The sequence below is a fragment of the Podarcis filfolensis genome (assembly GCF_964270895.1).
Source record: "Podarcis filfolensis genome assembly, chromosome: 7".
Lineage (NCBI taxonomy): Eukaryota > Metazoa > Chordata > Lepidosauria > Squamata > Lacertidae > Podarcis > Podarcis filfolensis.
The window spans coordinates 25,587,050-25,601,316 of NC_139603.1; the positions used below are offsets into that span (position 1 = coordinate 25,587,050).

At 43.3% G+C, this 14,267-nt stretch overlaps 1 protein-coding gene and 1 long non-coding RNA gene across 2 annotated transcripts in view; one reads left to right on the forward strand and one right to left on the reverse strand.

The window, feature by feature from the left end:
• Nucleotides 1-5,558: 5,558 nt before the first annotated feature.
• Nucleotides 5,559-6,764, reverse strand: LOC310767193. Its single transcript, XR_014550706.1, has 2 exons — nt 6,656-6,764; nt 5,559-5,953 (listed from the first exon to the last, which is right to left on the reverse strand). It is a non-coding gene; the product is annotated as an uncharacterized lncRNA (long non-coding RNA).
• Nucleotides 6,765-7,675: 911 nt separating this feature from the next.
• LOC310767378 (uncharacterized protein) overlaps nt 7,676-14,267 on the forward strand; it is a 37,441-nt gene continuing 30,849 nt past the window's right edge. Inside the window, exons 1-3 of the mRNA XM_083624248.1 lie at nt 7,676-7,724; nt 12,392-12,571; nt 13,806-13,919. Of these exons, the coding sequence (XP_083480374.1) occupies nt 12,404-12,571; nt 13,806-13,919 (282 nt within the window). The 5' untranslated portion in view covers nt 7,676-7,724; nt 12,392-12,403. The remainder of the gene's footprint in view (nt 7,725-12,391; nt 12,572-13,805; nt 13,920-14,267) is intronic.

Genomic DNA, 14,267 nt, shown 5'->3' on the forward strand with positions numbered 1-14,267 from the left:
AAGGCCTTCTGCCTGGTTCTCTGTAACCTCACTTCTCACAGCGAGGGAACCTCCAGAAGGCCCTCGGAGATGGACCGGGCTGAACAATGGGGGTGGAGACGCACCTTCAGGTATACTGGGCTGCATTGGCAGAGCTAGCTGCTCTGCCACCTGTAGCAGCGTGCACCTGGGGGTGTGGCTAGCCATCTGTGGGGGCGGGGCTAGCATCCCAGGGGTGGGGCAAGCGTCCCAGGGGGTGCGCATCTCAGGGGTGAGCCGCCTCGATGAGCGTCCCAGGGGGTGGGGCAGCGATGTCACCCCCCTAAGGGATGACACCTGGGGCGGACCGCACCCACCTTGCTCTGCTGGGCCGAGGCTTTAGTCATATCCTACTTCACACACAAAAATGGACTATGGGGCAGAGTTTGACTGGACTATCAATGGCTACCAGCCAAAATGGGTATGTTCTACCCCCAGTATGCCTCTGAATACTAGTTGCTGAAAACCACAGGAGGGGAAAGTGCTGTTTGCTCAGCTCCTGCTTTCGTGCTGGTTGGTCACTTTGGGAATAACAAGTTGGACTAAGTGAGCTATCGGCTTGATCTAGCAGACTTTTATTATGTTCTTATGTAGAGCCATGTTGAACTGAGCTCCAAATTCAGTTCTGGTAGTAAATGTACAAAGGCAGGAAATAATTCCTTGATGTGAACCTATCATGGCCTATTTTGATGCTAGAGTGGGGGAGGCAATACATAGGCAGACGTGGAAGAATTATGACCAGGGTTTCCTACCTTACTTTATTTTGTTACTAATCAGCAGATCTTCACAGCTGCTTTGAAGGCTAAAGGTGGCATTAGGGTTATGTCCTCAATGATACGCCCTCACTAGTTGCTATAAGTTGCACCAAGCAAAGCAGGGGTCAGAAAACTTTTTCAGCAGGGGGCAGGTCCATTGTCCCTCAGACCTTGTGGGGGGCCGGACTATATTTTGGGGGGAAAAATGAACTAATTCCTATGCCCCACAAATAACCCAGAGATGCATTTTAAATAAAAAAACACATTCTACTCATGTAAAAACACACTGATTCCTGGACTATCCCCGAGCTGGATTTAGAAGGCGATTGGGCCGGATCCAGCCCCCAGGCCTTAGTTTGCCTACCCATGGAGTAAAGCAACTTTCATTGCAATCCTATACATGTAGGGGTGTTGGAAAATACCAGTGTAAATGGAAAAGAAAAAGGAAATTTTGCAGTTTGCCTGCTTGCCTGTGATCAGGAATGGAAATCGGTCAAGCAAGTATGATTGGTTTTCATTCACATTGTCACTGTGTGCATTTCTTAAAGCCTGCAAATAATATATAATTAATTGAATGGAAGTTATATGAATAATTATGGTGAGGTGAATAGCATAGAATTTGGCGGAAACCAAATTGCAGTGAAACAGAATCAGCGCTGCCTTGATTTTTTAAAATTAATTCCCTCATTGATTTCCTTTAGTGAGGGGCTTGGAGAATGTTTAACATGCCCCCAGAATAAGCCCATGGCCGAGACTTTTCACACACACCATTGCCTGGCTAAAGGGAGAGACAGAGAGAAAGAGAAAGCAAACTGCTTGCTCCACAGAGATGAGGTTCGGGTGGGAAGAGAGAGACATGGGCTGGAGATACACTCACCTTTTGAACATTGTTCTAAAATATCCGGACATTTGGCTTCTTTTCCTTTTTCACAAGGTGAAACTACCCAGTTTCTGGAATGGGATAGCTTTGCAGCACCCTCTGGTGTCACATTTTATTTTTTATTTTTTAAATTTTTAAAATTAATTTTCCACATTTATAACAAATAGAACATATAAAAGACACAAAACAAAACACATTACAATACTAAAAGAAAAAAGGAAGAAAAATAAAAACACTTGTTACTTCAAAAATCCAAATTAACTTTCATTGTTCCTCAAATCTCCTCTAACTGAATTTCCTTGTGACACCTTTGTAGCAGTTCTCCAAGATCATCTTTCTAATACAAGTAACTCCTTCAATTAACTGTCTTCATCTCTTTTCTTATTGGCTTAACTCCATATTACTATACCACATTCTTATTCTAATTCTAGGCCTATTTGATACTTTCAGGTACCTTCTAATTATCTTATATTACAATGTTTAGCTAGATAATCTTTGAATTTCTTCCAATCTTCTTGGTGTTCCACTTCTTTCTGATGGCGGATTCTCCCAGTCAGGACGGCCAGCTCCAAAAACACCAACATCTTCATCTGCCATTCTTCTACCGTTGGTATTTCTTGAGATTTCCAATTTCTAGCTAGTAGCAGTCTTGCCGCTGTAGTGGCATACAAAAATAATCCAACATCTTTTTTGGGCAATTCCAATCCTAGGTGTCACATTTTAACAATGTATCGTTAACCTTGTAAGCGAAACATAATACTTATAACCCTTACATTCTGAAACGCTTTCATAAACCTTTCCTAGCGTTATAAACTACAAGTGCAGATTAGCCCATGGTGTCTCACGCTTTCCCCCTTACACATCCACCCTCTCTGTTAAGTTGTGGGTGAACATGTCAGACGACACAGCGATTCTTCAAACAGCTCTTCTTTATTCACAGGCCAGAACAGAACTGAACTGAAGGGTTCAGCCAGCCTGCTTATATAGAGCTCCACTAGAGTGCAACAGTAACCATTTTCTGTAACTATCCAATCACTGAACGTCACTTTCAATCCCTTATTTGCATATGTGGACCTGAACTATCTACAGTATCCCCCTGCTGGCCCAGGGTGAGAACTTCAGTACATAACACTCTCCTCCTTTGAGCCTTCTCCTTAAGCATTGCGCATCTCTCACCTCCCCACCATGCGGGGGGGGGGGGGGAATCCTCCCCCACCCAGCAAATCTCCCACGTGAAGCAATGGTGAGGCTGCCGGTTTGGAAGACCCACTCCAAGGTCGCTTGCAGATGGCCAGAGAACAAGGAAGCTCCTGGGTCTCTCTCTCTCTCTCTCTCTCTCTCTCTCTCTCTCCATAACTTTTCTTTTTATTTCACCTTCAGGATTTGCCTGTGTGGCTTAACTTTGTCCTCTCTCCTCTCATGCCTCCATTAAACTCCCCCCCCCATCTCCTCTCTCCACTCCCTCCCACATTCCCACATCTCCCCATTTAACTCTTTCCTGCCTCCTTTTAAACCCTTTCTCAACTTGGAAAGACACCTTTGGGGAGTGATTTTACCCTTTTGGCTTCTTTCTGATCTTACCCACCACCTCTTGCTATGTAAATTTACACACACACACACACACACCATTTCCCCCCATGTATAACACTATATTTTTTTCCCCTAAATTTTTGAAGTGTAAAATAAGGGGTTGTCTTATACACGGATAGTGCATAGCGCATTTTCTTAATTTTGAGTCCCCCCAAAATAGGGGGTGTCTTATACACACAAAAATACAGTATGCTTGCCTCCGATGATAGACTCACTGAAATGAATTTTAAAAACCCAACCATTAATTCCAAAGAGTTTACACTAGGTAGGATTTAGTTAGATGTCACCTGTTATAACCAAAACATCTTACCCAAAAAGCTCTGCACAAACCAGTTCATCTGAGTGCATTATTCTCATGGGGGGAAAGAGGGAATCTCCAACTTCTGTAGTCCACACTCTGGTATTATATGTGGGACTGCCTTTGAAGATGGCTCAGAAATTGCAGCTGGTGCAGAACTCAGCAGCCAGGTTGCTCACTGAGGCAAGATGGTTTAAGCATATGATACCATTCCTGTCCTGACTGCACATACTACCAACTAGTTTCTGGGCCCAGTTCTAAGTAAAAAGCCTTCTACAGCTGAAGAACCCAATACCTCAAGGACTGCCTGTCCCCATATGAACCAACCTGGACCCTGCAATTGCCATCTGAGATTCTTTATTGTGTGCCCCCTCCAAAGGAGATCCAGAGGGTGGCAACATGAGAATAGGCCTTTTCGGTGGTGGCCCCCCATTTGCAGAATGCTTTTCCCAAGGAGACTCGCCTGGCGCTTTCATTATATGTGTTTAAGTGTGAAGCAAACACTTCCCACAATAACCTTTGGCCTTTAACTATCTGTGGCCATTTAGAATAGGGTGGGGTGGTTTTATGTATTCCCCCCACCCACTGGTTTTAATGTATCTGTTGAGAAAGAGGAACTTGCAATCCTAATTGCTAAAAACTGGGGGAAAGAAACTGTGCCAACAAAAAAGGAATGGCAAGACAAACTGTTAGAGTATACTGAACTGGCTAGATTAACAGAGGCAATTAGAGATCACACTAGACAAGAGTTTCAAAAAGCATGAGGGAAATGCAGAGAATACTTCACAAAACAGTGCCCTAAAATACAAACCTGGACTTGGTTTGATTAATGTCTGCAGGAGACTTTGTGGATATTTATGTTGGGATTTTAGCCCCCACCAGTTGGGACGCGGGTGGCGCTGTGGGTAAAACCTCAGTGCCTAGGACTTGCCGATGGTATGGTCGGCGGTTCGAATCCCCACGGCGGGGTGAGCTCCCGTCTTTCGGTCCCAGCTCCTGCCCACCTAGCAGTTCGACAGCACCCCTAAGTGCAAGTAGATAAATAGGTACCGCTTTATAGTGGGAAGGTAAACAGCGTTTCCGTGTGCTGCGCTGGTGCTGACTCGCCAGAGCAGCTTCGTCACGCTGGCCACGTGACCCGGAAGTGTCTTCGGACAGCGCTGGCTCCCAGCCATCTCTTAAGTGAGATGAGCGCACAACCCTAGAGTCGGACACGACTGGCCCGTACGGGCAGGGGTACCTTTACCTTAGTTGCCACGCTGGCAGGAAACACCGAGAGCTGTTTACATCAGGTGGTGCCTCACAGCGTGAGAAGGAAGGACAGCCAGTTCTCAGGCTGTGCTCAGCGTATCCTGGGAAGAGTTTCTCTTCCCTTTTCCGCTCTTGGACTAGAGCAGGGTTGAGTCGTGAAACCCAGAGCTGACTGCTCAAGTCATGCAGTCATTTGTATTATTGTTTTATGCAGTTAATAAAGTAGTTTGATTCTACAAATCTGCCTTTTCCCTTCTGATGCTTTGCAAGGGAAACTAGTATGCTTCGTCATGAGAGAGAGGCTGCTTAATTGACCGGTCACCTGGACTGAAGTAGGATTCTTGAACGGCAGCCAGGGAGTGACCATTGGAATGTTTTGCCTTTCGAGTGCACCGGGAGGCTGGCACAGCTCCCGGGAGGCGGGCGACGTTCCAACAATTTAAGTTATAATTAGAAAAATCTTAATACAGTGGTACCTCAGGTTACATACGCTTCAGGTTACATACGCTTCAGGTTACAGACTCCGCTAACCCAGAAATAGTGCTTCAGGTTAAGAACTTTGCTTCAGGATGAGAACAGAAATTATGCTCCAGCGGCGCAGCAGCAGCAGGAGGCCCCATTAGCTAAAATGGTGCTCCAGGTTAAGAACAGTTTCAGGTTAAGAACGGACCTCCGGAACGAATTAAGTACTTAACCTGAGGTACCACTGTAATTATTCATAAAGGAAACAGTTTATAAGAAGTAAATAAGGAGGCCAGATACAGGATAAAGGAAGTCTTTTATTTCATTGTTTGTCTTGTTGTATGTTATGCTCACTGTATGTTATGTTCACGTTTAATGAGGGTGGATTGTGTACTGGGGTGGGTGGGGGTTTATGTTGTAAATAAAATTCCAATAACAATTATTTTAAAAAGAGAGAGAAAGAGGAACTTGCAGCACAATGCATGAACCACATGGAACTTGAGTTTAAAAGGTCGTAGTTAGGTTTTCTTCACTTTCCTGTTGATTTGGCCCATCATCAGATTGAGAAACAGTGAAGAGTTCAAAAGTAGCAGGGGTATGGTCAGCGAAAGGAGAAAAGGATTGAGGCATATCAGCTGAGTTCTTGGTGGGTGATTGCTTCCTGCTGAAGTAGCATCTCTTTGCATCCTATGTGATCTGCTGATGTATTTGTAAATAAAGCAATTTCACAAATTTCCACTGTTGCACCATCTAATAAAAGCAGAACTTCTCCCCACTTATTTATTTTTATTTTATTTATTAAATTTATATACTGCCCTTCATTCAAGGGTCACTTGGTGGTTTACAGTTTAAAAACACAAAAAAAATCATAACTTAATAACAAACAAAACAATAACCCACCCCCCCCTCACAGCACACAGTTTAAAAGGTTATAGATTTTTTAAATAGCCAAAGACCTGGGAGAAGAGGAAGGTTTTTGCCTGGTGCCTAAAGATATGTAATGAAGGTGCCAGGTGAGTCTCACCTGGGAAAATGAGGAGCATTTGCTAATAATAATAATAATAATAATAATAATAATAATAATAAATATTAGCAAACTCGGTCCATAGTGAAAACGGCATATTGACTGGTTCACTCCATGTAAGTTCCCGACAGTTTTAAAAAAGAATGGACCAGTCACATACTCAGTGAATCAACTCTGAGAAATCAAAATTAAATCTTATTCACACAACACGTAGGTTTCTGAAGCAGCATAGAGGCAGCTCCCACGAAGCCACACCTACAGAAATATTTGCTCAGGATTAGGAATGAGGTTTTGGTGCGTAAATCCTGCCTTTCTGTGTATGTATGAATCACAGAAAGCCGCTCAGAAAGGATATTAACAACATAGCGTGTGCATACTTTTAGTACTGAGGTGTTCAAAGTGAAAGTCAACCGGGCTCTGTCATGTTTCTTAGAGATGAAGAGGGTGCGATTTGGCCGAGACAAGCAAGGTGTGTTATATATGGAATGGAATGTGTCTTTGATGCCTGCTTGTTACCTAGCAACAAGGGAACAAATACTCTTCACATGAATTGCCCAAAAAAGATGTTAGATTGTTTTTGTATGCCACTACGGCGGCAAGACTGTGATTAGCTAAAAATTGGAAATCTCAAGAAATACCAACAATAGAAGAATGGCAAATGAAGATGTTGGACATTTTGGAACTGGCCGACCTGACTGGAAGAATCCGCGACCAGAAAGAAGAGGAGTATCAAGAAGATTGGAAGAAATTCAAAGAATACTTAGCCAAATATTGTAACATAAGATAATTAGAAGATACTTGGAGGTATCAAATAGGTTTAGGATTAGAATAAGAATGAATTGTAACGCATTAAGGATTAGAAAACCAATACAAAAGAAGAGGATAGTAAATTGAAGGAGTCAATTTCATTAGAAATATGATTTTGAGAACTGTTACAAGCTAATACAATGAAATTCAGTTAGGGGGGATTTGAGGAAGTCTGTTAACAATGAAAGTTAAATTAGGTCTTAGAAGTAATATGTGTTTTTATTTTCTTTTTTTAGTATTGTAATTTTTGTATGTGTGTGTTTTGTATGTTATTTCTGTTATAAATGTGGAAAATTAATTTAAAAATTTGAAGGAGAAAAAACTGCTTTGAAAGCTCTTGCTCAAAGGCTCGGTGATACATTGTGTATCAGCCCCACAGCATAGCAGCAGGAAAACACTGATATTTCTATGACAGTGATGTCATGCTTACATTCTTTTTTTTTTTAAGGTCACCGACTCTTGCCTAAGATGCTTCAATCATTCCATAGGATCACAGCCTTAGGGCAAATGTATATTGCATCACCTACTGAGGAAAGTTTCACTGGGAGTGGTGAGAAATCCTATATAATCAGCCTGACTTGCACTTAGAGTTACACTTGGGTGAAGAGAGTGCCTGCTTTAACAGCTGGGTTAAACAAGGTATGTAAAACTACAATTCTCATCTTTTTTCTGTTTTTGCTGTTTATGTCTTTTGCTGTTGCATGTCTTAAGGTCAATCAGCGTCAGAGACAGAGTTTACAATCAAATCCGGTGCATATTTATCCAGAAGTAAACCCCACAGTGTTCAAAGGGACTTAAAGGTAAAGGTAAAGGGACCCCTGACCATTTGGTCCAGTCGTGACGGACTCTGGGGTTGCGGCACTCATCTCGCTTTATTGGCCGAGGGAGCCGGCGTACAGCTTCCGGGTCATGTGGCCAGCATGACTAAGCCGCTTCTGGCGAACCAGAGCAGCACACGGAAACACCATTTAGCTTCCCGCCGGAGAAGATATCTACTTGCACTTCGTGCTTTCGAACTGCTAGGTTGGCAGGAGTAGGGACCAAGCAACGGGAGCTCACCCCATCGTGGGGATTCAAACCACGACCTTCTGATCGGCAAGACCTAGGCTCTGTGGTTTAACCCACAGCGCCACCCACGTCCCTTCAAAGGGACTTACTCCCAAGTAAATATGCATAAGATTGCAGCAGTTCAACAGGGAACTTTCATAAAAACCACATCAAAATGTGCTCTATTAGAGATGAATATGACTTAGAAGGCAGGACTAGATCTAATGAGATTACATTACAGCAGGGGAGAGTTAAGTGGTGTTAATATTAGGAGAAAATTCTTGATGGTAAGAGTGATTTGAGAAGGGAACCAATTGCACAGAGGGATGGTGAGCTTTACATTCCTGAGCCTTTTTAATATTTGGTGGAAGCTGACCAGAGTGGCTGGGGAAAGCCAGACAGATGAATGGAGTATAAATAAAATATTATTATTATTATTATTATTTTTATTATTATTATTATTATTATTATTATTATTATTATTATTAAGTAGAGGGTGTATGGTCCATTTTCAGTCAGAAAAAGGCAGCAAGCCAAAGGTAACCTGCCTTTAGAAAGAGAAAATAGAAAATATATTATACAATTGGGACCTTCAGCACAATGTACTCACTGACTTCTCCAGTCATGCCTTCCTTCTGCCTGCTTCTCCTCCCAGATAGTGAATATTCCATGCCCACTGAGCAATCTCAGTCCCCGTTTTGGGATGTTTTGGGATTCCTACACCTGTAGCGATTTCCACTAAATAAGCTTTGTACTTTTGCAAGCTTGGGTTTTCTGCCAAGCCTCCTAGTACTTATCTCTTGTATGTGGATGGTGTTTCATTTTGTTCTAGATAAGGTTTCATAGATACCTCAGAACTTTGGGGTTATGAAGCCTCTGTGCCCAGAGTCCTGAAGAAATGAACACACAGAGAGGTCTAGGTGCATAGGCTTCCCCCACTCAGAGGTCCACACATGGATCATAGAATCATAAGAGTTGGAAGGCACCTAAGGGTCATCTAGTCCAACCCCCTGGATGTTGGGGTTCAGGGTGAGGGGGTCATATAGGAAAGTGTGTGAGTCAGTATTGCCAGTTTTGCCTATGCAGACTGGCAGCAGCTCTCAAGGGTTTCAGGGCAGAAATCATATAATTGCAGAGTTGGAAGGGACCACAAGTGTCATCTAGTCCAACCCCCTTCCATGCAGGAATATTTTGCCCACGTGGGACTCAAACCCACGACTCTGAGATTAAGAGTCTCATGCTCGACTGATGGAGCTATCAGGAGCTCTTCCCAGCCCTGCCTGGAGACTGTGGGGATTGAACCTGTGTCCTTCTCCATGCAAAGCAGATGCTGTACCACTGAGCCACACCCTAAACCTCATACAACCTCAGAAGCAGGGCCAACTGCACGTGGGCCTCCTTCATGCCATTAGCCTATAACAGGGGCTATTCCCACAACCATCTTACAAGACGTAACCTGTGAAAGGTTGGGCAGAGTGCAATACAGTACATAGCTAGCTTAGTTGGGTGGAACTGAACTGTGAATGGCAAGACCTGTTAGAAGACTATAAGGAGCATGAGAGGCAAAACTAGACCTGACAGGACAAGAACAAGATGCTTCAAATGGATAGATAAGCCGTGAAACAAAGGAACCTGCCAAGAACTATGGATGGCAACACTTCTTCCATAGCTGCCCAGCCCAAAGTTCTCCAGGGCAAATTCTGCTGAGAGCTTGGGACAACTTCTCTGGTGTGCCTGAGTTAAGTGTTTGTCAAGGAAGGAACTGTAGCAAGCTGCCTGATATTTACAAAAGTGCTAGGTTCAAGAAGACATGTGTCCCAAGATGATTAAACCTAGGAAATGCTATCTTACGTTAACAGGAAGTATGTGGTGAGCAATTCTTTGCTTGACATATTCATACAAAGAACAGGATACAGTTTCCTGTGGGCTATGGTCAGAGGCGGATTTAGGGGAGCACGACTGGTTCGGTCACACTGGGTGCAGTCTCAAGGGCACTGCAGCAGGCGCCACAACTATGATGCATAACTGAAGGCGAGAGGCAGGCAGGTGCTAGATTTTGGCATTGTACAGGGTGCCGCCGAAATTTGAGACCCCAAGGTCTGCCACTGCTGTGATTTCCTAACCCTGTGGCACAATTGCATACCCTGCCTCACAATCAGAGAAACACACATGGTGAGTAACCCCATCATTCTAGTCGTGATGGCCTTCTTCTGACCCCACTGTCTAAGGCAGTCTGCATCTGTACACTAGTTGTGGGAATCGGAGGAGTGCTGTTGCACTCAGGGGCTGTCAGGAACGTAGCCCCACTAGAGCACAGCGGGAGCATCAGCCTCAGAAATTGAGCTAAGCGAGCAAGGGGCTGACTTTGCAGAGGAGAGCTGTGTGTAACAGTTTAGATAGGACAGCCCGGCCCTCCTCATTCCCAGGGAAGAAGCTATTAGCTACCAAGGAGAGGAAGAGTTGGAAGTTGCCCCGAGCGTTGCCAGGCAACTAGCAAATAAGCCAGAGTCTGAGGCTGTGTCTTCTGGGAGTGAGGAGGAGACGGACCAGCCATTCAGTCCCTGTACTAGGAGGCAGAAGAAGCTCAGAGAATGATGTAAGGGAAGGAGAAGAAAGGAGGAATTTTGGCGTTCTGCCTGTGAGCCAGTGTGGTGTAGTGCTTAAGAGCGGTAGTCTCGTAATCTGGTGAACCGGGTTTGCATCTCCATTCCTCCACATGCAGCTGCTGGGTGACCTTGGGCTAGTCACACTTCTCTGAAGTCTCTCAGCCTTACTCACCTCACAGAGTGTTTGTTGTGGGGGAGGAAGGAAAAGGAGAATATTATCCGCTTTGAGACTCCTTTGGGTAGTGATAAAGCGGGATATCAAATCCAAACTCTTCTTATTCTTCTTGTTGGGAGAGAGATGGTGAGTCAGACTGATCAACTACTGTTAATGAGAGCATCCAGGAGGCGTGCTCTGAATGTGTGTTTTTCTTGTAAATAAACTTGCATAAAACTGATGGAGAGACGTTACTGCTTATCAAGCTGCTTGCTTGCCAGAGATAATTACAGGTTCTGCTTGTGGGCTTCCCATAGGCACCTGGCTGGCTACTGTGAGAACAGAATGTGGGACTAAGCTGGCAGGCCCAGAGGAACTCTAGAAACATCACCACTGTCTGGAAAGCATGGTCCTACCTTGAAACCTGACTTGACCGAGGAAAGGGAAGGGCCATCATTGAAAGGAGAATGTGTACCCAGTTGTTCAGGGAGACGACTGAGAATAATAATGGCATGAGCTTTCATTTATTATGCAGGAAAAGAACTGTGCCCTGGGGTTTTAAAAAGTTTTTGAAACACTTGTCCAACTCTTCTTGCAGAGAGAATATGAACTTTCTAGCCACTGTGTATTTTTCTCACCAAGATGGAATATTGGTATGGTCATGATAGGGTTGCCATATTTCAAACAGTGAAAATCCAGACAGATAAGCTGTTGAGCTTTTTGGGGGGGAATTGTTGAGCTTATTTTGTTTGCATTTTTGAGCAAAGTTGTGAGCTATTTTGGAGACTTTGCAAAAGAAGGCGTTTTGGACCTATTTTTAAGGGAAAGTGGCAAAAACGACACTTCCGACATGGGTTGCCATACGTTAAGATTTTCCAGGACATTTTTGCGATTTCTGCCAGGACACTGCTTCCAACTGCAGTATTCCAGATATGTCTGGGAAATATCTGCATATCCAGGTAAGGTTAAAATTCTGGAGAGCCACTGCCAGCATAGAGTACATAATACTGTGCTAGAGGGGTTCTATATTGCTAGCACTTGCTTGTGTAAGCAGTCTGTCACCAAGTCATGTGGCAACAGTCCTTGACAAAATGTGTAGGAACATCTGGCATGCATTGTTCAAGTTGCATCCACATATATGATGTAATTAAGAACTGAACAGACAAATGAACTATTTGCGACTCTCCTAAACCGAAAGCATGGTCTTTTTAATTTCTCAAGTCAGGATCAATGTGCCATAATGAAAGACTTTTGGCACAAGAAAGACTTCAAACCACATTACTAGTATCTACTGCTACAAAACTAATGCAAGACAGGCAGGAAGACAGTTTTTGTGGTCCAAATGACTGATGGCTTTTTCCGGACGGCTTATCTTTCAGGCCAGTTGCCTGATCATCAAAAGCTTCCAGAATTTCTTCAGTAGGAAAGAGGCATGCACAACGGTCCCTGGTGAACAAGTAAACAGTTTTAAAGCTTATTCTCTCTCTCTCTGTAACTAGGTTTAAATAGCAATGGAGGAACTGAGTACAGCCAATGGTGGTTTTGCCATTGATTTTTTCAAACACGTGTGCAAGGCTCAAAGCAACAAAAACATCCTATTCTCACCATGGAGCATCTCGTCTGTTATGGCCACACTGTACCTTGGAGCTAAAGGCCATACTGCAGAGCAGATAGCAGAGGTAAGCTTTGTGTTATTGATAACTTAAATCGGGGTTAGGGAACTGGGTGTGGCCAATGAGCTAGAGTCTTATCTCTGTAGATAAGTTTGGGTCAAGTTTGACAGTGGGTGAGATTATCTCCACCTGTCGTCCACTTGATCTCACAATGACATCAGGTGACCCATTGTGCAATGAATGGATAAGAACCAAGTCCTACCCACCCCTCTAAAAAAGATGAGCACCTCCATTAAGCAAAGGCTCGGGTAAACAGAAAAATCTTAGCCCAGTACCTAAAAACTGACAGAGATGGCGCCAGGTAGATCTCCCATTTCATAGATGGGGGCCACCACTGAAAAGACCTGTTCTCATGTGGTCGCCTTCCACACTTTTCTCATGTGGAGTGCACAGATTAAGACTGTGGGAAATGGGCTGGTTCATATGGGGTGAAGTGGTATATATAAATTACACACAAGAGAAATAGCTGCTCAACGTTGCTCCTGGTCCCGAGTGTAATGTCATTTTCTCTATGCACTCTCAAGACCAGAGGCCTAACTCAATCTACTTGCACAGTTTCTTAAGCTTGTAAATCCTACCAGCAATGTTGGATCCCGCTGTGCCTAGAATTGCATTGTCCTGCTTTGCACAGATTGCTAAGCCGTAGTTAGTGTTTGAGGCTGGGGAGAAATTAGATTCAGTTTGCATGTACAGGCAAATGTATCCATTTCAACTTTCTAGAATAATGCGAGAGCCAATATGAGAACACAATGATCCTTTAAAATTTGCACTCATCTGAATTTTGCGGTGAACTAATTAAACCATAGTGTTTACAGAAATGCACATTCTAGGCTAAGGTCTGCTTTAAAATGCATATATTAGTGAAAACAATACAGAAAGATGCTTTATATTAAGAAAATTGCTTTACAAAAATGTGTATATTCGGCAAAACTGCATACAAGAATGGGTATACTGGAAGAAATCCACACAAAAATTCTGGGGAATTTTCAGGAGAACCCTTTGTTTAAAAAATGCAAACCAATACAGAAATGTGAACAGCTTAATTTGGAAAAAAGAGACAATTGGAGATCGATAAAGCTGAGACATCTTTAGCTTTTGGGAGGGCTCACTATGGTGAACATCAACTAACGTTTATAAATCAACTTACAAACCACGGTTATTGTAAGCACATGGCTTTATACGCCTCACATAACAACTTCTTATTGTTTATGTTTTTCTTTGGGTTTGTTTTAAATTGCAGGTGCTTCACTTTAACAAATCAGGGAGAAGTGAAACTGCCCATGCTATGAGACACCCACGCGTGTACTCCAAAATGGAGGAGCTGTTGAATAACCCCTGCATCGCTATTCGGAAGGTAACTTTTGGAAAAACCAAAGTTCATCTCAGACGAATGTATGCAGGGCAGGTTTTTTGTTTGTTTTTTAAAACAGACTTTGGTGTTAACTTCTTTTCCAGCCTACTTTGTCCTAGTTCACTTGGCGATTTGGAAAGAATGTCCTAGTTGATACAAAGTTTTAGCTTTCAAAAAAACCAACACTTTAAACCATCAAGTATGTGGACAAGCACAGAGAGAATACTTATCACTTACGTGACAGAGCAACCATGACACATCTCCCCTCCCTTTAAAAATACCCTGCAATGTACATTCATTGGCAATTAAGTTACATGCAGCTTGAATATATGGATGTTTACAGGCAAGCAA